Here is a 23,249-nt window from a genome sequence, read left to right as displayed (position 1 = left end):
CTCAAGGCAGGACTTTCTGAACTGTACTGGGACATTTACCGACTCAGACCAAGGATGAAAAGCTTTTTTAAAATCCCACAAAACCCCAGAAATCCAGTCACCTGGACCTCCAGCGCTCCACACTCTCTACTGGACACTGGAGACAGAACGGTGAGCAGTAGAGGTGTAAATAGGTTTAACATTAAGAATTTTGTAACATGTCTGGGAAGTCATGTTGATCTGAAATACATGTCTTCATCCGAGTTTTGTAAAGCAGGTCGTTTTCTAATGGTGCAGAACAGCTCGCATCATTCGCCCTGGGTGTGAACTGCTTATCATCCGTCCTTGCATCCTATTTACTAGATGACCAGCAGTGAAGGAACAATGTCCTAGTTAAAACATAGGCACGTCTTCAACAGAAGTGTCAGCACAGCCACGTTTCCTGGTTGAAAACTGGACTCGTTTGTGCTGACCTCTCTCAGTTATCACCGTGATGTCATGGGATCTTATTTATGGCCGCATGAGAAAGTTTTTAAGGAAACAACTTCCTGTTTGCACATTCCTCCATGTTTGCTTCCTGATAGTTGGAAGCGTGTTGGGCGTATCTTGGCGGCGGGCCCGGCTGCCGGACGTGGAGCCCTGGAGGTTGAGTGTAAGCAGAAGCCGGTACCGACCGGGTCGCAGCTTTCTAGGGAAATAAGACAAGAGGCTGCACAAGCACTTTGCCAACCTCGTGTAGAAAGATACAGCATGCCTCCGAGGAAGACTGGAGCCAGATGATGAAATATTTTCCTCTTTTAAAACGTGGTCAGAGTTCATTTATTGGCTCAGAGACTAAATTCGTTCTTAATAAACATATTGGAGAAAATCATCCCCCAGAGATACACTCTGGATTTTCTGACAGTTCTACCATCTGATGGAAGATGAATAATCTGGACTGCAAAGAGGAATTTTTTTTTAGATTATCCAGAAAATATTTTTGTGAAGAAAGTGATACAGGCCTGTTTTCTTTTTTTATGCAGCCTAGTATTCCTTCTTTAGATTGGAAATATCCTCTTAAGCTGAAATTTCTTCTTTACATTTTCTTTGGAGCAGAATGAAAAAACGTCTTCCTCATGAAGTTGAATGTGTTGGACGTATCTCCCCATGCTGTCCATCTGTCCCGTTTGTTCTTTGGATGGCGTTTCTGTACAATGAGATTGATTTGGATTTCTTAAATGGTAGATGATCCCACACCGACTGGCCTTCCTCCGACTCTGACCTGCTGTACAGAAAGATCTGAGAGTGAGGATGTCAGAACCTCTGAGGGAACATCAGGAATGTTTGGAGGCTCTGTGGAGCAGAACAGGCAAAGCTTTGTGTCCTGTTATTGGAGCGCTCTGGACGATGACAGAACCGCAGTAAATCACTCTCACAGGATTTATCCAAGAATAGCCTTCAGGAAATTTAATTATAATAAGGAGATTAGTCACTCGTGCTTTATGAGATATAATGTGGCGATGAATGAAATGACTTGAATTAAGGACTTAATGAACCTTACCTGGATGTCAGAGTTTGCTGTGCTGTGATCGGCCTTAGTAACGGCTCAAACCATCGACTTCAAGCAGCATTCAGGACGTGTTTGTTGCACGGTTTTTATTTTCCTCATGCTAGAATGAGACCTGTTTCGGTTTTGCATAATGGCTTCATAAATAGCTCTTATGTCATCTCTATCAGTCAGCTGCAGTACTGTCCATCTTGGCAGCAGAGGTAGAGGCTCTGTGGACTGGGACGTACACGATCCAATAACAGAGAAATCCAGAGAGCTTCCTCCTGCCAAAGCTTCGGAAGGTGGAAGTGGATCTAACTGCGCTGGAACAGACCTCAGAGAGCAGCCCGACTGCTGGAAGACTAGAATGGATTTGGCCCAATCCTCCAGACAGAACTGGTTTTGCTTGTGACTTTTCTAATTAGTTGGGTTATATGTTCTTGCCTCTTTGGTAGCCTTTTGGTACTGGGTCCAATCTTTACCTTCTGGGTTGAGCTGTTGCTTCCATAGTCCAACATAAGTTGTCTTACTCGTGATGGTAAACATTCCAGCATCACCAAAGCAAACTTCTCTCTTGGACACAGAACCCAAGGTTTCTCCCAGTGTAATATAAGACTGGCAGGCCAACAGGCTTTACTTGGCCCCCCCCACCAGGCTAAGTTTTTTATTTTAAGTAGATTATAATTTTTTTTAAACAAGTGACAGTGACAGTAAAGACGGCTTAACCTAGGTTCATAGTTGACACATTGAACTTGACGTGAGGCTGTCGCTGCACCTCACCGTTGGATATGTTATTATATCCAAATTATGATTTCAACTTATGCACCTCAGTTTGCAAATTTGAGTATTTTAAACACAAAAAAAACACAAACTGGGGAACTCAACTAGGGAAGGTTGGGCAGATTTTGTAGCAAGTATTTAATATTCTGACATTCAGTAAAGGAAAAGAAGCTTGATATCTAAAACAGGAACCGTTTATCCTGATTTATGTTTATCCTTTCGTTTGTCAATAACTGATTTCGACTTCATTATTTGCAGAATGAAGAATTCACACAAGAAGCATTTAATTATCAAGTTTACTTCTTGACCCCTTAAAACAACCATTTACATTATATTGTGGACACGAAGGTATAAAAACGTCATGACAAAGATGCAGTTTGCGTCACTGGGGCTGGTTCCGCAGCCTCCCACTCAGCTCCTGCAGATCTGAGATCAGCCGTTCCAGAGCGGCAACGCTGTCCTGTAGATCGGCATGGACTTCGCCCGTCGCAACATCTGTGTGGATTTGCTGCAAGACCAGAATGCAGAAAGCATCAAAACATGCACTAGTCTCCTTGTTGGATTACAGACAATCAGCTGCGTGCTACGGTCATTCCAACCCACACTGCAGCTGCTGAAGTCAGCACCAACTCATATTAAGTGTCTGCTGACTGCATGAACTCAGGAAGGTACCTTGGCTTTGGTGGCCAGACTCCGGAGGCTGAGGCGGCTGGACGACAACATCTGGAGAGATTCTGCAGGATTCGTCTTCTTCTCACTGCAGCTGATGCTCACTGAGAGACAGAGGCAGGGAGAGGTCACAAATGGTATTAATGAAGCCTGTTGCATCTGAATTGGAAATCAGTGCTTGAATACAGTGGGCACAGTCTATCTGGTAAGCGGCTTTGCCTGGAGGGTGTCCATGGATTACCAGTAGAAGTGGGGACCAGAATATGTATTTATTATTCTTTTGGACTATTGTAACTTTTGATCCAAATGTTGTCAAAAGTCACTCAGGTCTTTAAAATCTTGCAGGTTTGGGGGACTTCCTGTAAAATTATTACAGGAATTAATTATATTAATTTCTAATTCGTCGGTTTACTAGTGACTGATGGTGTATTGAATGTTACAATGAAAGGCAGATCTTTAAGATTTTAAATCTTAAACTGATTAGGTTTTGTGTTCTGCTGTTGGGCCAGAGCTTCATTGATTCCTAGAAGGACCCAATCGGAAATTTCTTGCCAAACCAAACAAGATATTATTAGTACATGAGCAGATTTATCAATGCAGTATGACAGCATGGAGGCCAGCAGGTCATCATACAGAGAGGAATCCGCTAAAATAACCACCTGCCTGTTAAATAGGAACCAACACAGAAAAACATTGTAACAAAAACAAAAACTATCAATGATATTTGAGTTTTGTGATAATTAGAAGATGCCAATCTGAAGCTGAGCTTTTAGCAATAAGCCTCAGAAAGATCAATCACTGGAAAAACCAGATGAGAGAGCCAGGGATGTTGGCCACCTGGGGATCATGGATGAGTCTGAATACATCAAGTTCCTGCTGTTTTATACAGAAGAGGAAGTTATGAAAAGATGTGTGTGGAAATGAGACATTTATTTTCTCCCTGACCCTTTCATCTGCATTCTGGCCTTTTAAGGAGTGGAAAGTGTGAACAGCGGTGATGTACACACACAGCTGAGTGTGTTCTCACCTTCTCCATGGTGATTGCTCTGCTGATCACCTCCTTGAAAAGAACAGGGTCCTTCTCCCAGCCGCTGGCTTGAACCTCACAGCGATGAGCTTTGGACAGGAACTGCAGAGCCTGGAGACAAACACAAGCGGCCCCTGCTGTCCTCATTACACTTTTTTTTTTAACAAGTTCTCTCTGGCTCTCAGAATTATTGTCCGAGTATCAAGGTTGATGCCCAAAAGATTTACTTTCACCAGTGGAGCATTACAACTTTCTATCTCTCTTTATCTCTAATGGTGGAAAATACCAATCAAATGTTGTGCAGAGTTGAAATCAATGGATTGGTTGACTCCCACTTGTAGCCCTTTAATTTTAAGATGGACTACAAAGTTTTTATAATGTGATGATAAAACAAAACAAAAACAACGACTGACCCAATTATTTAACACGAAGAACAAAGAAAAGCTGAGGAAAAATCCAGCAGTGAAATATTTGGAACAAAGCACCAGCATGTAACCAACCTTGTCGTTGTCGTCTGGGTTTGAGCTGCGGCCGCCACCGTACAGCATGGCGTACTGCTGCCATATTTCAGCGTCGCTGCTGTGGCGCGCACTGACGCGGCCGAGGAGTTCCTTCAGTTTCGGGGTCAAGGTTTCTGCCTGCACCCCCTGGCTGTCGGTCAGATTCTCCACAACCGCCCTGACCAGGATCTGGAGAATCTACAAATGGGAAAAAATTTCAGGCCAAATTAGAGTATAGGGAACGCAGTATCACATGGCTGCGGGATCACATCCCTGACTTCGAGCAAATCTCAACGCCACATTCATTTGGAGTTCTGTAGTGATTGACCTCTTCGCACCATGCGCTTCAGTATCCGGTGACCTCACTCCGTCAGTTTACGTGGCCAGTAACGATCAGTGTCTCAGTCACCTTAAAGTCAAAGTAAGACGCTGGAAATGCTTTCCCAAATTTACATATTTAAGCCCAATAATTTAGCAAATAAATGAGGGGCAGAGAACAGATGTTCGGCCACCGACTATGAAGTTAACTGGTGGCCTCACCAATTAACCAATTAATGAAATGAAATAGTGAAGAAATTTCATTTCATTTCATTGTAAAGCAGCAATGAAGCTTTACAATGTGTACAACATACTACAGGGAAGGAAATAGATTTGTTTCTGTATTCTGACTGAGACTATGTCTTTGTCTCTGAGTCAATGTATCTAAGCTAAAGAGTATGTTGTTATGTATAGAATGCTCAGAATTGCAAACTCTCCAGAGAAAACACCTGGAAAACACACAAAAACTACTAAAGAACTCTCTCGGTGCTTGCCGTAAACGCGGCACGCAGAAATCGGCAAGTTTCGGTGTTTAGGAGGTCAAAGGTCAAGCTGACATCCTGGCTCTCTACAGAAAGCCGCTGCTTCTGTAGTGTTAAACACAGCAGCAGCAAATTTATCTAAAAAGTTTCCCACGAAGGCCTACATTGTGCTGCTGCTCATACTACTTACTCCCTTATGCAGTAGAGCTGTCAAGTAAAAGCACTCTCCAAAAACAACCGTTTCTGGAGTTTGGTGATGTATGCCTTGCATGCAACCGTTTCTGGAGAGCAGATGTGAATTTACAAAGCTGCCGGTTCAGGGTTTTGGTGACTGCTCCGTTTTACTTATTCGGGCGTCACAAAGTTTCCACTTAGAATGCAACCACTGTTACGGGAGTAAGAGAGGCGTCTCCTTCAGCTGCTGTTTGGCCTTTGCATCATGTAACCGCAATGCACAAGATTCAGTTAGGACAGGACACACAGCTTCTTTTCAAACCCAGGTTTCGTCTGACGGCTGAGTCACACAGACAATATGGAGGGGAACCCAAATCTAATCGCTTAGTTCAGAAATTAAACATGCAACTTTTAAAAACCAATGAGAAATCATTCTTGCTGGGGATGAAGCTCTTTACCTGGACATCTTTGTAGTTTTCCCTCAGATCCATGAGACGGTGGTACGCCTTGATGGCTTCAGCGAAATCCCCGATGTCGATGCTGACCACAATGAAGTTCTCCCAGATCTGCCAATGCTCGTAGTTGCATTTCAGGGCCTCTTGCAGGGTTCGAAAGGCTTTGGTTCTGACAGCCAATGAAAGGAGGGAGAAGAGCCTCAGGATTCAACTTGACAGGTTGGGAGAAGAAGTTCAAAACAACTTCTACAGAAAAATAATCAACCTCAACTGCTTCTTTTGTTCAAATTATGTAATCAGGATTTTTTTTTTGTTGTTTTCAATTTTTCAACCTTGAAACTACAACGGTGTATTCGGGACTTCCACCAAAAAATCTTAGAAAAGAGTAAATCACAATAAATCTTTCAAAACACACAATTTAAAAGGTTTATAGAGGTTGAAGAGAATCCAGAGAGGATCTTTAAAGATCTGCTTTGTTTCAGGGAAAACTTTCTATTGGCTGGATGGTTGTTGTGAACTTCAGTTTCAAACCTGTTTTCTGACACATTAGTGCCATTTTAGACCGAAAAAAAAAAATAAAAAAAAAAATAGGAGCAGTACATTTCCTAGAGAAAAACTTGGACGTTTCAAATGTCACGTTTTCAAAAACATCTGAGACTGATCTCAAAATTTCCCAAAGTTGTTTTCCTTTTTTTTTTTTTTTTTTGTCAGAAAGCCTTTTAAGATGGTGTATTTTGAAAACTTGGTCGTGATGAACTGTTATCTAAGAACGTGAAAGCCAAAAAAAAAAAGAAAAAAAGCCTCTTCATCATTCCACACAAGATGTCGAACAACAGCTGGTCAAAGCAAACATCTGAGGTGAGGTCAGAGTGTGTCTGACGCTGCTGAGTTGGAATTTCAACACAATGATCTCAGAAGTTTAGAGAAAAGCTGCCAAATGAACTCTTAATGCTGCTGGTCATTTGCGGGAGGGACAGCTGCAGCTTCGCTTGCATTCCAAAAAAGTCTCAAACCAAAAATGTTTTTTTTTCTTTTTGGATTACGTTTTTGCTGTATTTGAAGTTTGATCGGTTCTGAACCATTAAACCCAGACCCGTTTGCTGGATTGCCAGACAGAGACTGATCCTTTTGGTCGTTACCTTTCGCTAACAAGTATCCGAAGCCTGCTGCCGTATTCTACATCGTTTTTATTTCCGTCTCCAATTCTTCTATTAGTGTGAACCTATCTCCGTGCATTGCTGTTTTATATGCTTTTATGGAATTTTCTTCCTCATCGCTCTGTGCTGCAGCAGTAATGCATACATTCCTCCTGGGGAACAAAGGGTCATTCTATCCTATTATCTTGCCTGCCACCTGAATATCACTGATGCTCCTATGAATACTGCAAGTTCAAACATGTCTTGCCTGAGCAGACATATTCAGCAGCTCCCAGACTAATACTCACTTCATCTGGAGGCGAATGTAGGCTGTGGAAAGGTTGTTCCATGCCTCTGCATTCTGAAAAAGGGTGAGTGAGCAGGGAGAGGGATGGAGGGAAAGAAAAGAAACATTAAAGATGGTTTGAGGGCAAGGCAGAACCATTTCCCGTCTAGAACACAAATTCTGAAACAGGTTTTTGAGAATCTCAAAGGACGTTGGAAAAATAATGTGGAGGGCATGAAACCAGGAAGCAGCACTGGTGAAAACGTGTTTCAAAACAGATTTGTTTTTTATTTTTGTAGGTGGTAAATGCTTGTTGTGTTGGCTGTAACACTGCTGTAACACCTTGGGGATATCAAGGACACCTTGAACCTTGACCTCAGGGTTCACTGCAACAACTGATTAGAGCATCGGGCTGGGGTGAAGGACTTAGAAGCTCAATCACACACAGAAAATAGTCCTATGTGTATGTAGGATGGACCAGGCCTGGAGCCAGGAAACCAACAGGTCATGATCAGTGTACGATGTTTATACACTTACATCTGGCTCCAGTCCCACACACCTCTGAAAGGCTCTGGCTGCTCCCTCATAGCCCTCAAGAGCGAAGTAGGCACAGCCGAGGGAAAACCACACGCCGAGCTGCAAGAGGAGGGAGAATGGGAAATCAGAGGAGGCAGTCTGAGCGTTAGGAGTGACAGACGTCTAACGCACAGTCACCTCTGTCCGATCACTCTGAGGCTCCGTTCAAGAAGACAGAAACAAACTGGTTTTCAAAGCATGAAAGCAACGTATTTCATCGTTTGATGAAATAAGTTTTTCTAGAAACATGTTTTTTTAAAGAAATGAAGCCAAATGCAAAATCAATGGGTAAGAAAGCACCCTGTAGACGATCCTTCAGCATCAGCCGCTGTCAAGCTTTTATGTAGTAGCAGAGAAACTGGACCACCTGCTGTTTGCCCAGTCTGGTGGTATCATGTCTGCTCACTGCTCTGCTGGTGTGGGGTCCTGCTGTTGGCAGAATCTGAGCATAACATCCTGTTGATGACCCAGTTCTCGTTGTCATGGAGACAAATCACCCTGCTTTATAACACTAGAATATTTTGGCTTTCAAAGGGCATCATGGGAGACTCAATGACAGCGAGGTGACCAGATCATCACCCCTCTACCACTGTGATCTGCAGTATCTTGGTCACAGAGCAACCAATAAAAAGCTAAATAGTTCAACAACAATGTCACAAAATGGTCAACTTGAAAATTGTTGCATCATATAATTAGATTTGTTTTAGGACTTTTAAATAGCAGACAATTTGCAAAATAAGTAATTAAGCTGCATGACTAACATGACTTAATGACCACAAAAATAAAGTTTAGCTGCAAGCAAGCAAATGATTAAATGAATAATGTTTACGACTAAGCTATTAACTAAAGATTTTTACACTCCGCTTTGGAAAATGACGTGCCAGTTAGGCCTGTCGCAATAGCAAATCAAACTGGACGATAAACTGCCCCGGAATTTATTGCGATAAATGATAATATAGTTGCTTTGACACAATTTCAAGCATCATAACGGTAATGGCATAATAATGCCATCATTGTCAAAGAGGAATAAACTTGAATTTTAATGAACATTTAACACTGGAAGTGAAAGATATTTTAAATGTCCAAAACAACAGAAAAAAGCAACAATGAAATGAATTATGAATTGAACTCGTTTTAATTTATCACACGATTCATTGATGTATTGTTTGTTTGCAACAGGTCTAATGTCAGTAAATGTCTCCGATTACCTGCATGGTGTTGATTTTCAGCGACTGCTCAAAGCAGTCCACACTGCTGGAAGTCCTTGGCCCGGAGGTGGAGCAGAGCCTTGGAGCGCATGGCTCTGGCGCTCCTCCGCCCCGACAGCTCCCACGCCCGGTCGTAGTACTGGTGCTCGTTCAGGATGTCTCCGAGTAAACAGTACAGACTCGGAGTCTCCTTCTTCTCCAGCTCTCTGCGCACAATCTCCTCAGCCTGAGCAAATGGCGGGAGGAGAAATGTGATATGGAAAACAGGAGAACAATGGCTGGTCTGCAAGGTTAAAGAACCAGCGTATATTTAACAACAGAGCTTTTGTCTGATGAACATCCAGCATCGTTACAATGAAAGAGCAAAGTTAATTATAAGATGGATGTTTTCCTGTATCAGCCCCTCTGGGACTTCAAGATTGTTTTTTGTGATTTCTTTGCAACCAAAATCAATAACTATGTGAAACCACTTTAGAAATATTTGCTATAAATTTTGTCATGGCTTTTTTTTCTCGTTACAAACCCTTTCTCAAATTTACGTATAGAGGAAAAGATGTGAATAAAACAGTTTTAAAACTTAAGTAGCTCGATTTTGTCACTCGTAGACTAAAGATTTGACGTCAAGTAAGACTGAGGGAGCAGTGTCAAAGAACTAAGAAATCGTGCCCTGTGCAGGTGGGGGTTGGCATTCACTTCAATGTTTTTTGATCAATTTTTACAGGAAAATTGCAATAAACTCACAATTATGCATTAACACAGAGAAAATGTGGGATCTGTTGATTTCCACCATCATGGAATTGCTAAGAACTGGAGGGACTGCTCTTTGGATAAAGTTATGAGTTTGATGACTTTGTATGGTAAGCTGGTTTAGAATCCCTTGCTCTAAGATTTCAGACATCTAATCTTCTTAAACCTTGAGGTAAATATTTTCAGAAAAAAATTCCAACTTGTTATTAGAAGTACTGGGAAGTGGTCTTAATAGTTTCTTCTCCTTCATTGTGCCAGTATCAGTTCGCTGATTTTATTGCCGCTTTCTGGACTATCACTTGTTTGTTTTTATGAAGTTAACTTGGTTGTAAAAATCTTTTCAACAACCATATCTGTTAATACCGCAAAGATAGGAAGAGAGGAGGAGTCCCGAAGACAGAAACATGACATGACTGCAGCGCATTCACAAAGGTCATTCTGTTCCTCTGGAGTTGATCCAAACCTCCATCCAATACACAGAGCTGGAGGAAGATACAGACCGCTGAGCAGTGCTCAACATTTCTATTGTCCAGGAACATTACAGCTCGCTACCATGTGTCTGAGTGAAAGAAGAGGACAGCAGTGGAAACAGGAGAAGCAACATTGGATGGAGACCAAAGCACTCCAGAGAAATGGATTACCTTGTTGCTTTGGAGCGCAGTCGGAGCATAACAGACTATTGGCTGGGAACACCACAGCCGGGGCAAAAGGGGGGAAAGGAGACTTTCATTATGAGCCAGAGGCAAGCTGGGTAATCTAATTGGAGAGACAAGGGATGGTGTAATTAAATAAAGAGAGCTGGCAGAAAGCCCAGATGGCACCAAGGGCTCCGGACCTGAGTCGTCAGACTGAGGCCAGAGATCAGAATCAGCACTTACGTCACGTCTGCACATCTGCACTCTGAGCCTGCGTCCGACAGACAGAGCACTTCCACCACGAGCTGACAACAGCCCCACGGTCATGCTTTTCATTTAAGTAGATGTGGGAATAAAAGCCTGAATCTTTACCGAGGCCAGGCAGCAGAGCAGAGTTCAGGTTGGTCTCATATCTACCGGTCTGAGTGATGTGTAAGTACTCTGAGCTCTGCTTTAAAAACAAAAAACAGCTGCAACAGCTTGAGACCAGTCTGACCTGAACAGCTGGCACTTCAAACACAAAATCTGTGGGAAAAGATCTCACCTGTTTGTTGAGTTTTTTTTAATCCAACAGAAATCAATGTGGATTTAAAAAATACAAAGAAAAGATGGTGATGTGATTAATAATACCAGAAGAACTTCTCAGTAAGGACGTCGTTTTCAATTTCTAAAAGATCCAGAGAAATATGGGCCAAAAAAAAAAAAAAAAAAAATCAAATCCCAAACAACACCACCTGCACCGAGCTATAAGACCCAACTGCTATCGGGTCTTCCAGCTTGGTGCTTTGGATGGTTCCCGTAGCGCTGTGCATAACCAGCAAGACAAGATCGTCCCACTGAAAATGTTTTTTACTGTGAATGTCCTTCTTAAAGCCATCTCTACCATGTGGTGGCTCCCAGCAGCCAACTACAAATGTCCAAAACAGCAAAATCACTGGATGGCCACAAAATGTCACCACCTGGATTTAACTAAGCTTACATTAACAAGCCTCTGATTGGAAATCACTGCCTCTTTCGACTGGCAGTAAGTGATTTATAAGTTATTTATACAATGAGTATCTTCTCATTTCTTACACGACCCTGTAGAAAGGGTTGTGTAAGAATGTCATGGAGAGTTTCTTGGTCAGATAAATATCTAAGGAGAAGCAGGAAGTAAACAAAAAAGGTTAAGAAATATCCAGCACATTATGAGAAAATGGAAGGAAAGATGCCGACCTGCATCTTCCAGATCAGACAGCACATTAAGTTGTCTGACTTCCTGGCCCCTGCGTCTCAGAATGGGTGCGCTGAAAGCAGCAGGGTCAGGGAGAGGAGCGGTCCCGTCTGACAAAGTGTCGGGTATTAAACGCTCCTTCGGCTCCACCAGCCACGACACAGAGACAGCTCCCCGGAGGGCAGACGTCCAGCTGGGTGTGATCTGATTGGACAGGTTGCACTAATCCTGCTCAGCACAAATACCGAGCTGCCTGGGATCTGACCCATGTTACAGGAGTTCATCTAGCTTCAAACAGGAACAAAGCTTTTTGTGTGTATTCAGTGTTGCAAAACAGAAGATTATGCATGAGGTGTAGCTAAAAATAATTTGAATAAATGGCCCAATACGATCTCATAATGATGGTCACTTCAAAAATATTGACTTGTCTTCAAGCCGTTTTCTAACTAATGTGGTGGTTTGTTTAGGGTCCGTCTCCGTTTAGAAAGCCCAGCTCTGGCCAAGCTTTAATTGCCGGTGTACAGATGTCAGAGATGACGCCTGTGATGTCATCTCTCTTACTAGGTCTACCGTTCCATCCTGCACCAAAGGTCACCATGACACTGCCACCACTGTACCTCTGCGTTTTCTCTGGGTTTGAAAGTTTGTTTTTTTTATCCCCATGTGGTAATCACTTGCACATGGCTTTTAATCCTATTATGCTATTTTTTAGTAGCACAGTCAGACAGAATTATTATTTTTAGGTTGAAAAGGTGTCCCAAATGTACAGTCTTATTCTTTATTTTCACTGTTTGTGTGAATATGCATTTCCCCACCGTGGGACAATAAAGCATATTCTATTCTAATTTGTCTGCAGGGCAGTTTTTAAACACTCCTCAAGTCATTTTGAAAGTAAAGGAAGTCGTTCTATAGTTGGGTTGAGAGATGAAGATACTTTTTGAGGGGCTTTTAAATCCTTATGAGAACCTGTTTCTGTCCACAAAGTGGGGTTGTGGGAACCGTTGCTACTTGTGAGAACATTTTCTTGGTTCCCTCAGGGGAAATGCTGTTTTTGGTTGGGGTTAGATCTGTGATGGTTCAGTTTAGGATTATAGTTAGAGTTAGTTAGAGTTAGAGTTAGGCTGTAAAAAATTAATGGAAGTCAATATAAAGTCCTCACAAGTCATAAAAACACGACTACGTGAGTATGTGTGCGAGACAGCTTACCTTTCCATGCTGGCCCAGCTTCTCGTAGCAGACCACGGTGTCCTCCCAGAGCTGCAGCTCCTGGTAGAGCAGCAGAGCTGAGCTGATGCAGCCCAGGTCTATCAGCAGGCTGGCCAGCAGCTTCTGCAGAGCAAAACCAGCTCAAAGCCCATCACTCCACTCATTAAACTCTACTCCTCTTTCTGTCAACAGTAAGCACCAGTCATCCTGATCTTTCACCAAACTATCAGCAGTAATAACACATCCTATGTTGCATGCACAGAACCATGATATAAGAAAGCCAAGTGGTACAGAAAGGAATGATGTTGTCCTCTCAGCCATAAAAAGGCCTTTGGTGCTTTGTTCCATGCCTGCTGCAGCTGATTGCTGCACTGCTCCCCCTCAGCCTCTGTCAGGTCCCCAAACACCGATGCACACTCTTCCATTCCAGCTTTATTGCTGGATCAGTTATTACATGCTGCCAGTTGCTGCCTCTTCCACTCCCCACGTCCTCCCCTTCCTTTTTTAATCTCCTCGACACGTCTTATTCCATCTATCACAGATTCTGCTTACTGCTCTTATTTTACTGCCTTTCTTTATTCTGAGCAACGTAAAATTCCTCTCTGTAGCTCTGCTGCTACATTAAGGTTCAACAAATCTCTCCTTACACTTCATGTGTGCAGCAGAGCCTCATCGCCGCCTGTTAGGGTCACGAGTCAATTCAGAAACGATTTTTAACTCAGAAACCAATTTACCTGTTCAATCGGTCTAGAGATTCTGCTTAAATTAAAATAACGGGAAAAGGCAGTGTAACCAAATGTACTGATTCTAAAAGGTGCATCAAATACCATCAGATCATTTTTAAACTAGTTTTCTGCATGGAATTCTGTAACTTAAAATACCTTCGTTGCGTTAGCTTAGCTACCTGGCTTCTTCTTAAATAAATAATATCAAATAATTAATACACTGTGGGCGAGACGGTGTTCCACAGTGGCCAAGTGGACGCATTATATGATATGCATTACACTCGGAAACACGAGTGGCGAAGACGAACAACTTAAACAGATTTTAAAATGGATTTTTGAGAATTTTGAATCGATTCATATTTCAATTTGTTGAGGTAGTTTTGTGTGTGATACCTGGACGGCCCATCTGGGCGGTACTTGGCAGCAGTAGAACACTTTGAGGCGCTCGCTCACAGGACAGCTCTGCTCTTCGAAGTGATCGACTATTGCCTGCAAGAGACAAGAGCGAAAATGTTCTTCAGGGAACTGGCAGCGTAGGATTTACCCTGCTACAGTTACAGTTTGAAACAGCAGCTTATTGATTAAAGAGATGATTGAAGCAGATTGAGAACCAGTGAACTTGGAACCCTCACTGCAGTGGCTGCTGAGTATCGACGGGTTTCAGGGTCATTAGGTACTAAATGGCTGATGATCGGGAGAATCCACGGAGAAAACAGAACAGTGACGACTCTTTCAGACTGCAGCTGCTAAGAAGCTTCCATCTCATCTTTTAACACTTCCTGCTTTGGAAATGCATTATATTTTTACGGATTAAAGATCTGCTTGATCCATAAACTGCCACACAAAGGTTTCTGAGAACACATGAATTCTTCCATATGACACATGCAAATATCGGGGAATCTTAAGTACAATCATTTTGACCTTTTTGCCAATTTTTCAGAGGTGGATGCTCATCAACTCCCCTCTGGGTCAGAGCAGGTGGTGTTCAGAGCCTTACCATCTACCAGGGATGTGATGTAGGCACTTAATCATTTATTATATTTTTGTGACATTGCTAAAAATGATAACCATTTTAAAATGCTCTATTTACCACTACATTTGTCACTCCATGCATGTCATTGACTATCAAGAATTCAACAGTGAACAATTGGAATTCAAACACAGTTTACCATCTTAAAACATCTGAAATTGTCATTTAAACACGAGGTGATTTCTTCATGACTTAAACCAGTATTTCGCAAAAAAAATAAATAAATGTTCAATTTGTGCAGATGACTTGTTCCTGCTTTTGGTGGCCAGCTGCTTATTTTTCAATACGACGATGACTTGGGATTTTACTGCACCTTCTGGTCTCCATACCAACATTTTGTAGATTCAAGTACAAAGACCATCTGTCCCAAATTCAAAGTTTACAGAAATTAGATTATGCAAACAGTGAAGCTGAGTATTCTAGAGTTGGTGGTAGGCCACCATTTTTCCATAACTATATGAAAAAAAAAAAAAAAAGGAAAGTAAATAGTACATTTTCCTAACGCATGCAGTTAAAATGGCTTGGTGTCAGATTACAAGAACCTCTGATCCACCATCTTGTAGGAGACGATATGCAACCTTTGATCTGACAGATATGGACAGCAGTGTTGAGCTGCTGTTTTAGCATGCATTTGTTTATTTCATTAATTTACAGTTTAAAAGTTTTGAACAAAAAGGAGTGGTTTGAAGAAGAAATCTTGTAGTTTACCCTTCTTTTAAAACAGATAAGAGAGAAAAAAATTTATATTACCTTTGTAATCATACAGATTTCTAGTGGTATACTTCATTATACACTATTGTTTTCTTAAAAGTGAAATTTTATATAGAGAAGGCAAATGCTGAACTCACAGCTGCTTTGATAGAAGTGAGCAGGAGAGACGAGTGGTGAGCAGAAAGCACTAAGATGTGAAACAGCTTTGGGCAAACAGCTAGAAATAGAAAGCAACTGATCACTGCACACTGACAGAGCAATCACAACAAACAGAAGTGGCTTTGTTACCAATGCACTTCAACACAGAGACAACTACAATTAAATGAGTTGGAGAAAAGCATAAAGTTGGAAGAAAGTGTGTTTCATGTAATCCTGGAACAATTCTGTAATCCTGGAACAATTCTGGGAAACAGCACAGAAAACAGCAGAGCTAATCAAAAGCTCTGTGCAGCATCAGGCCTCAGACTGGACAGGTCTGAGGAACAACCCAAACCAATTTGGGCTTCACTTGATCCAACTGGAGCACTATAGCTGTAGTCCTCAGCTCTAGCCTAATAAATCCTTCAGCAGGTTTTTCATAATCCCATCCCATGTCTGCCTTCGCCATTTCTGGGATATTATTGATCAACATCGAAAATAACATTTGGAGCTGTGGGGGATTAATGATTTTGTTTGTGTGCAGGGTTGTCCAGAAACAAGGAGCAAGGTTACTCAATTACTCATCGGCACTGCTAGCCGAGCGAAGCACTGTAACGCCATTGGTAGCTTTCTGAAGCAGACACACACGTACACACCAACACACTCAGGAAAACAGATGTCCAAGAAGCAGCATTTGCTTGAAATGCACTGTGTGTCCATGGAGCATAGTTCTTTTTTTCCCTGTTATTCTGTTTTGCTGCTGAATGTAACATATATGTGTGCAAAAAGTATGCTGCACACTCACCGAAAGTATGCTCCACACTCAAGAGGACTTTCTTGTTCTGTTGAAGAAAAATGATGGAAAGAAGGACTAAAAGGACTGATCCATGAATCAGCAGATTGCTGCCATCAGGGTGTTTCACTGTGCTAAAGAACCGACCCTGATCTGTCTCACACATCTTACTCCTCTTGCATTGAATCGTTCTGATGGCTCACGATGACTTCTGATTATCAATCTCATCCAGATGTTGGTAGTAAATGACAATCAGTTGCTGAAGGATTTTACAGACATCTGCTGTCATAACCAGCCTGAGCTGAGATCTGGTTTGAGTGCCAGGAATTAACACTGAAAGTTGTCTTTTGGTAACTGAATCAGCCAGGATGGATTGGATGGCAAGTCATAGTTTGGACAAGGCATCAAATATTAATGCTGTGTTCAGACTGAATGCGTCCAATGTCTCAAATTGGACGCTTGTGCACTTTGAAGTCGGACACTTCATATAGAGTCATATTAAACTCTTCGTTCCAGACGTGTGAACGAGCAAAGTGTGGAAAGATCCGTGTTTGTTTTCCTCTGCTGGTCTCTTTGCACAATCATTTACTGAAAGAAAGAGAACGTTGTCGGGCGACTCACAGCTGTATGGATTCACCAGATAATTCAGAAGCGTTCTGAATTTTGTGAGCTTCACCACCTACTTAAGCAGCGCGCTGAAGAGGATTGCTTTCAGCTCTATTTTCATCTCATCCAAGCCCAGTTTGACATGGACGCCCATGTGTCCTGCCAGGATACCAACTATGTCACATAGTGGAGTCTCTGTGATTGGTTGATGTCCCACGTCCAGCTGCAAATGTTCATATTTTCCAACTCTAGCGACATCCATCGCAAAGCACGTATAATTGTTTCGAAATACAATAGTATCTCTCTAGAATGCTCTGTACCTGTGCTGGTAGACGGGTTGTAGAAAGTTACTGGACCGGTGATAAACCAGTACTGGCGCTCTCATCTTGATGTTATCGATGCTTCACCATGAGGCACATTAGATGTCCCAAGTCATTTAGTGTCACTTTCCTGCTGAATAACAAACCACTTGGCCGGCTCCTTACCTGGGTTTGCATCATGGCTCTCTCAACACACCGAGTTCTTCCTCTCTCTAGTTTGGTCCTGAGGCAGAGTGCTGTGACCTCCACGGACCAGAACTTTGGCTGGGACAGAATACACTGTTCCAAAGACAAAGAGACACAGAAGATTGGAGTTATTTCAGTCATTCCTCACGTGAAAGGAGGAAGTTCTGGAGTAATCTGCCGATCTGTGACAAACTAGATGAACTCTTCTGGGCATTTTTTTGTCAACGTATTTAATCAACCTTTCAAAAGATGGAACTATGAATATTTAAGTAAATAGGAACAAGCTGTTAGGGTTTCCAACAAAGAGATAAAACAAAGATATACTTTTTATGGAGCATGTTTGATGTACTTTAACCTGATGGTCACATTTTATAGTTGCATTATAATGGAAAACATGTGCCAAACTGTGGAGTTTTTACTTTTGACAAAACATTGCTACTGTTGAGTAAAAACTCTAAACACTTCCCTCCTGTCATGCTGAAGAGTAAAGAAAAAACAAAAAATGCATCAAACTCAGACACACCAAGAATTTAAGTTAAAGGGAGACTTCATGTTTGTACACAAGCTTTGTTTTTCTAATGTCTCTGAGCCATTTGGAACTGGAAGTACTTTGCTCTGTTCTAACATACTCTATATTTGCATTGCTGACTTGGGATCGTTTGGTTTTATGGTTTTGTTTTTCCTTTAATTATTACTTCTGCCTGGATTTTTTACAAAGTAATTATAAACATATTTTGTCCATGTAGGTCTTATGGCAGATTTTGTGCCCATCATGACATTTTTGCTGGCCTAATGATAACGTATTTCTCAGCTGAAAAAAACTGGATAGTATTTACTGATACCCACATTTTTTTAAAACCATCTGTCTGACAGGATTAGCCTGGACTGAACTGATTTTGGACTGACTTTGATTCCATAGAGCTGGATATTCAGTGGGAGGACATGCGTTGCGAACTGGTCTTTTGCAAACTGAACCAAGACAAAATACTTTGAATGTGTTTTCCTGATAAAATGAACAAGGAACGTTTTAAAAGGTTTGACCTGAGCTGTCCAGCAGTCAGACATCTCGCAGCTAACCACCTGACAGCACGACCAGGAAACAGAACCTAGTTTTCATTTGCTTCGTTCTCTCTGCACTAAAGTCAAAGACTTCTCTGTAGTGAGAAATCGACAAGCAAGCCTCATTTAAAACACCTAATTATTAAAAGCTATTAGAGCTGCAAAGACTTTATCTGGGCACTTCGGTGATAAGGTGGTGTGTAATAGCCGGGCTAGCTCTGGGTTTCAGCTCTCAAAGAGCTGATAAAAGGGTAACAGGGAACGGTGCCGACATCCAGATGATTTACCCACAGATAGACACGTCAGAAAAGGACTAATGCCAAAATCATCTCTAATGATCTGCACACAGATTATTGATGACAATGTGAATGTCTCATGAAAGTGATTGATGTCAGTAGCAGTGATGAACAAGCACTGATCTTGTTTGTGGATACTTAGCAGGTCTCCTCAGAGTCATTAGTGCAACAGTAAACTGTCCTAATTATGCAGTTATTCTATAGCTATATAAATCACTGAGTGATTAAAATCAAATGATGGGACATGATCAGCATTTGTCACCCTGCTGTTAACATAAATGAGAACAGGGAGCTTTCCAGAAGCAATCAGAACTTTGTGAATGGAACATTGAACGTAAAAGCCCGTACATTATAGCTCTGATTTACTGTAGCATTTACAACAATGTAAAAGTCGGAATACAAGAAGCTTTTAGCATCAAGGACTCTATGGTACACACTATATCAATAGACCAGCATTCCTGTAAAAAACAAACAAACAAAAAACATAACATATCTCTGCAGACATTTGGTTTGTTAAAAACATGAACCATGTTTTTTTCCCACAAGTAGAGTTTGTTTCTTTGACCTCTTTCACTAGCTCAGCATTGCAGTGCAAATATAACTTTTGAGTTCAAATAAAATCCAATTTTTCTAAATACTTCCCGTGACTCTTCCTTTTCATTTGTAGTATCCAAACTGTTACAATTCAGGGCGTAGGTTTTTCTGTAAACCCAACTCATTTAACTGTGTTTGTCCTCAGTCGGGTCTCATTGTCAGAATTGCACCGGAGAGCAGTGCATGATGTTGAAATCAACATTGTATTATATTCTGGGGAGGCCACAGAAGCAAAAGAAGTGCTCTGATGAAGATGGCCGGCCACGTGACAACCATCTAACCAGCCTGCAGATTCCTGGATCTACATGTAGGCTGGGAAGATGCCTGCTCACAGAGCCAGCCGCTGCCTGGCCTGCAGCAGCTTTCCTTTCCACTCAAAACACAGCAGCCGCCATCAATGACGGTCGGCTGCTGAAGACTGATGACGACGCTCATTTGAAAAGCTACTTAAAAAGCTGCTAGCGCTTTAAAATTGTTTGTTTGCCAGCTTTTTGGTAACTTCACTGGAAAAACTAAGTTGAAAAACAACACTGAGAGTACCGCAACTGGTTAGCCGTTAGCTGCTGCTTCAAAGCTCGTCAAGAAAACCAACACTTAAAAAAAATATATATTTAATGTTAATGTTTATTGAATTACCAATGAGACAAATAAGTAGTGCCTATGTTTTTCTCCGTAGGTATTTCAAATTGGGTTACTAACATAAAACATTCAGAGCCAATAATAAGCCCCTAAATGGTGAGTAGAAAGTCGAGCAATACAGAACGATATTGCCCCAACTTCCCATCTCAGTGGTCATACCGTTACGCCTGATCAGTGTATACGGCCTAAAGTAAAAGTGCTTTTCAGTAATAGACTGTCGGCGCTTTGAGGCTGCAGGTCACAGTCGGGAAACAACGGCTGCTTTTTATCCAGCTCAAATTGCTATTCATGAGTGGTGTCCAAAGCACTTTTCATCATGTTATTGTCCCAGTGTAGCATTTGTTGTGAGGCAGCGCAGCCCTGAACTGCTTCCCATTTCTGCAGCACATTGAGCTCGCCTTTTCACTGATTAGATATTGATTCCCTGATGCTGAGCCTTTGAACCAGCTCTGAAGCCTGACTTCTCCCCCTGTCCCCCGTCCCATAAGTCTTAGTGCAACAGTAACACAGACAGACACGTTAGATGGTGTTATCTAGAACAATGCTTTGCATTTGGATGATTTCATTGAATTTCTTGCTATGATTGCAAAGCATTTTGGATCTCTAAGAAACCTGTGAATACATTTTCCGGAGCCCTTGGTGTGTAGCCTTTGTTTTAATGCCTTCCAATTTCATCTCAAGCCTCAAGGTTAAGGAGGAGTAAAACAATGAAACATTGACCGATCTTGACCAAAGCTCTGTGAAATGGCTGTGCTCTTTCTGTTGGAAGCTGGTTCCAGTTCGACTGCTTTGGGCTGTTATTGTTTGGAGTCACTGAGCCAATAAACCAGAGTCTTTTTCCACCTTCTTTGCCAAACAGCTCATTTAATTAGAGAGTGTTGGGTTTTAGTATGTGGTGATGACTGATGCTTCACACCTTTACCTCTTTTATCCCAAATCAGCTTTCTTAAGACTTTGACCTTGACTTTACAGAGAAAATAACAGGAAAGTAAAGATTTAAAAAGTAAACCACTCACAACTACAATAGTCCACATTCAATTCAGTTTAGTTCAGTTCATTTCAAAATACTTTTGAATGTCATATCGTCTATCATTAAAGTATTAAAAGAGTTGTGGATGCCGATGCGGTGGATTTGAAGATTTCTGGTAGCAGTCAGTTAGGCATTGAATCTAAAGAAGCCTCTGACTGAAGACTGGTGCTGTCAGACAGTGACAGTTTCCATCCAACAGCCATGCAAATTTCAAGCACCCTCCAAACTGGAGAGCTCAAATTAGAAATATTTCCAAGCTCCGTGCCTCTGGTAAGGCACAGTGGATGAGAAGGTTCAGAACAATTGTAGGCGAATGTATTTCCACCATCTCTTTAGAGTTTATGTTCTTTTTCAAATAATCCACAATCAATCATCGTCCCAAAACTTGTTTTGAAATAATGAGAAAGTAATTTTGTATTTTGCCATTTCCATCAATTTTTTCCAACCAGAGGCGTCAAAATGTGCACAAAAAACATAGATGGAAACATAGACGGTCATGCATCAACAAAATGCATTACATCCACTTTACAAACATTCTATTGAGCCATTTTAGAGAATTCAATGTTAAATTCAATATTATTGGGAACCAATTCATTCAAGTTAAAAGAACAGTAAAAGGACTTACAGAAGTGAAGGCCAGCAGCTCTTCTGCTGTTAGTTTGTGCACAGGATTGTTCTTCTGAAAGTCGGTGCTGGAAGAGAACAGAATAGATCAGAAGGACAAACTCACCAGCCGCTCTGCAACCTGAAACGATGAAGAACTGAACTAAAATAAGCTCATTCATGAGCAAACACATGAATGAGCAATTAATCGATTAATGAAAGAGCAAAGGACCAAAAAACTTAAATGTTCAAATATTCATGTTTTCATAAGTAAATGGTCACTGTTCAAAACAGAAAAACTGCTGTCGATTAAGCCGTAAAAATGATAATGGGACAAATTCAGGACCAAATGTTCTCTGCGGCTCATATTTTAGCTGAACCCTGTGAATGATACATGTGGTTGTGAAAACCACTGTAAATACTCGATGGTTCCTCTCCCACAGAAACTGCAGCGTTAATGAGACAAAATGCAGATGTGCAGCGAGGTTCTGTCTGTATTGGAGCTTTCTGACCCAGATCAGGTCATCACACTGCAGAACATCAAATAAACCAGGCTGCATGCTAACTGAACGCGCCAGGATGATGTCACACACTTTCCCCAAGCGTTCCTCCAGCCAGCGCAGACCCAGCTGTGGTTCGGGAGCCTGGTGCAGCGCCTCCCTGTGGCCTGTTCAAGAATATATGCGTCTTCAGTTGAAAGGCCTCGAACTCCAAAAAAAAGTAAAAACCTTTGCTGGTAGAATAATATGGAGCAGCAGGTGTTCCACCTTTAAGAGCTCTGTCAGTTTTGAATGTTAATTGATAATTACATGCCTTAAAATATAAAATTAACTTCGTAAAGGAAAGAGAAAAAAAAGTTCAAGTCAAAAAACCTTCCAGTTCTCTGCAACGCGACCTCAGATTCCCAGCCCAGACCAAAGAGCTGCTTCTGATCTTGTGGTCAGGCTATGAAATGTTTGATCCAATCGCTAAAAGTCGATCTCTCTCTCACGCACACAGCCCCCTCCTGAGAAAGCCTGAGCTCACGGCTTTCTGAAACGACTCCCGTTTCAGAAGCTAAATTACATTTTTCAGTCAGCCTCTATTTGAACGTACATCAAACGCACAATAAAAAACAATCTGAATGATCGTAATTTCCCGACCCGGCTCGGTTTCCTCTGCTGCGCTGAGAAAGTCACACACACCTGAACATCGTCTCAGAGCAGGTGTTGGATTTAAGAATATCCCACATTCACATGCAAAGAGAATAATCCAGAAATGAGCATGAAAATGTCAGTGCAGCCATTTTCAGGCATATTGTCTGATGCTAGGCGGCCATTACGTGGAACACTCTACATCGACCTCGCTCAATTCTACTCCCTTTAGTTTGAGAGATCCGTGTTATAGGAGGGTTTTGACAGAACAGATTTGTTCTAGTGGCTAATGAATAAATAAACAACAGAAGCTAAGCAAGCAAGAAAGAGAAGCTAAACATCAGACATTTCTTTTAGGAAGGAGCATGAAGATGGAGCACAGCTGTGTTTAAGCTGAAGGCAGCTAAAGAAGCCAGCTCGGCTTTTAGATAAGAAGACAAAGTTTCACACCGTTTCCAACGCGCTTC

At 41.7% G+C, this 23,249-nt stretch overlaps 1 protein-coding gene across 1 annotated transcript in view; it reads right to left on the bottom strand.

Annotated features, from left to right (window-relative positions):
- Nucleotides 1-2,555: 2,555 nt before the first annotated feature.
- LOC129356742 (tetratricopeptide repeat protein 27-like) overlaps nucleotides 2,556-23,249 on the bottom strand; it is a 43,136-nt gene continuing 22,442 nt past the window's right edge. Inside the window, 14 exon segments of the mRNA XM_055026298.1 lie at nucleotides 2,556-2,795; nucleotides 2,960-3,060; nucleotide 3,902; nucleotides 3,984-4,094; nucleotides 4,484-4,681; nucleotides 5,916-6,081; nucleotides 7,357-7,409; nucleotides 7,872-7,970; nucleotides 9,119-9,158; nucleotides 9,160-9,344; nucleotides 12,920-13,042; nucleotides 14,038-14,133; nucleotides 17,408-17,521; nucleotides 21,672-21,738. Coding sequence (XP_054882273.1) covers nucleotides 2,670-2,795; nucleotides 2,960-3,060; nucleotide 3,902; nucleotides 3,984-4,094; nucleotides 4,484-4,681; nucleotides 5,916-6,081; nucleotides 7,357-7,409; nucleotides 7,872-7,970; nucleotides 9,119-9,158; nucleotides 9,160-9,344; nucleotides 12,920-13,042; nucleotides 14,038-14,133; nucleotides 17,408-17,521; nucleotides 21,672-21,738 — 1,480 coding nt within the window. The 3' untranslated portion in view covers nucleotides 2,556-2,669.

Source organism: Poeciliopsis prolifica, unplaced genomic scaffold (assembly GCF_027474105.1).
Source record: "Poeciliopsis prolifica strain line A6 unplaced genomic scaffold, Auburn_PproV2 SCAFFOLD189, whole genome shotgun sequence".
In the NCBI taxonomy this organism is placed as follows: Eukaryota; Metazoa; Chordata; class Actinopteri; order Cyprinodontiformes; family Poeciliidae; genus Poeciliopsis; species Poeciliopsis prolifica.
This window is presented reverse-complemented; position numbering and strand designations above follow the sequence as displayed.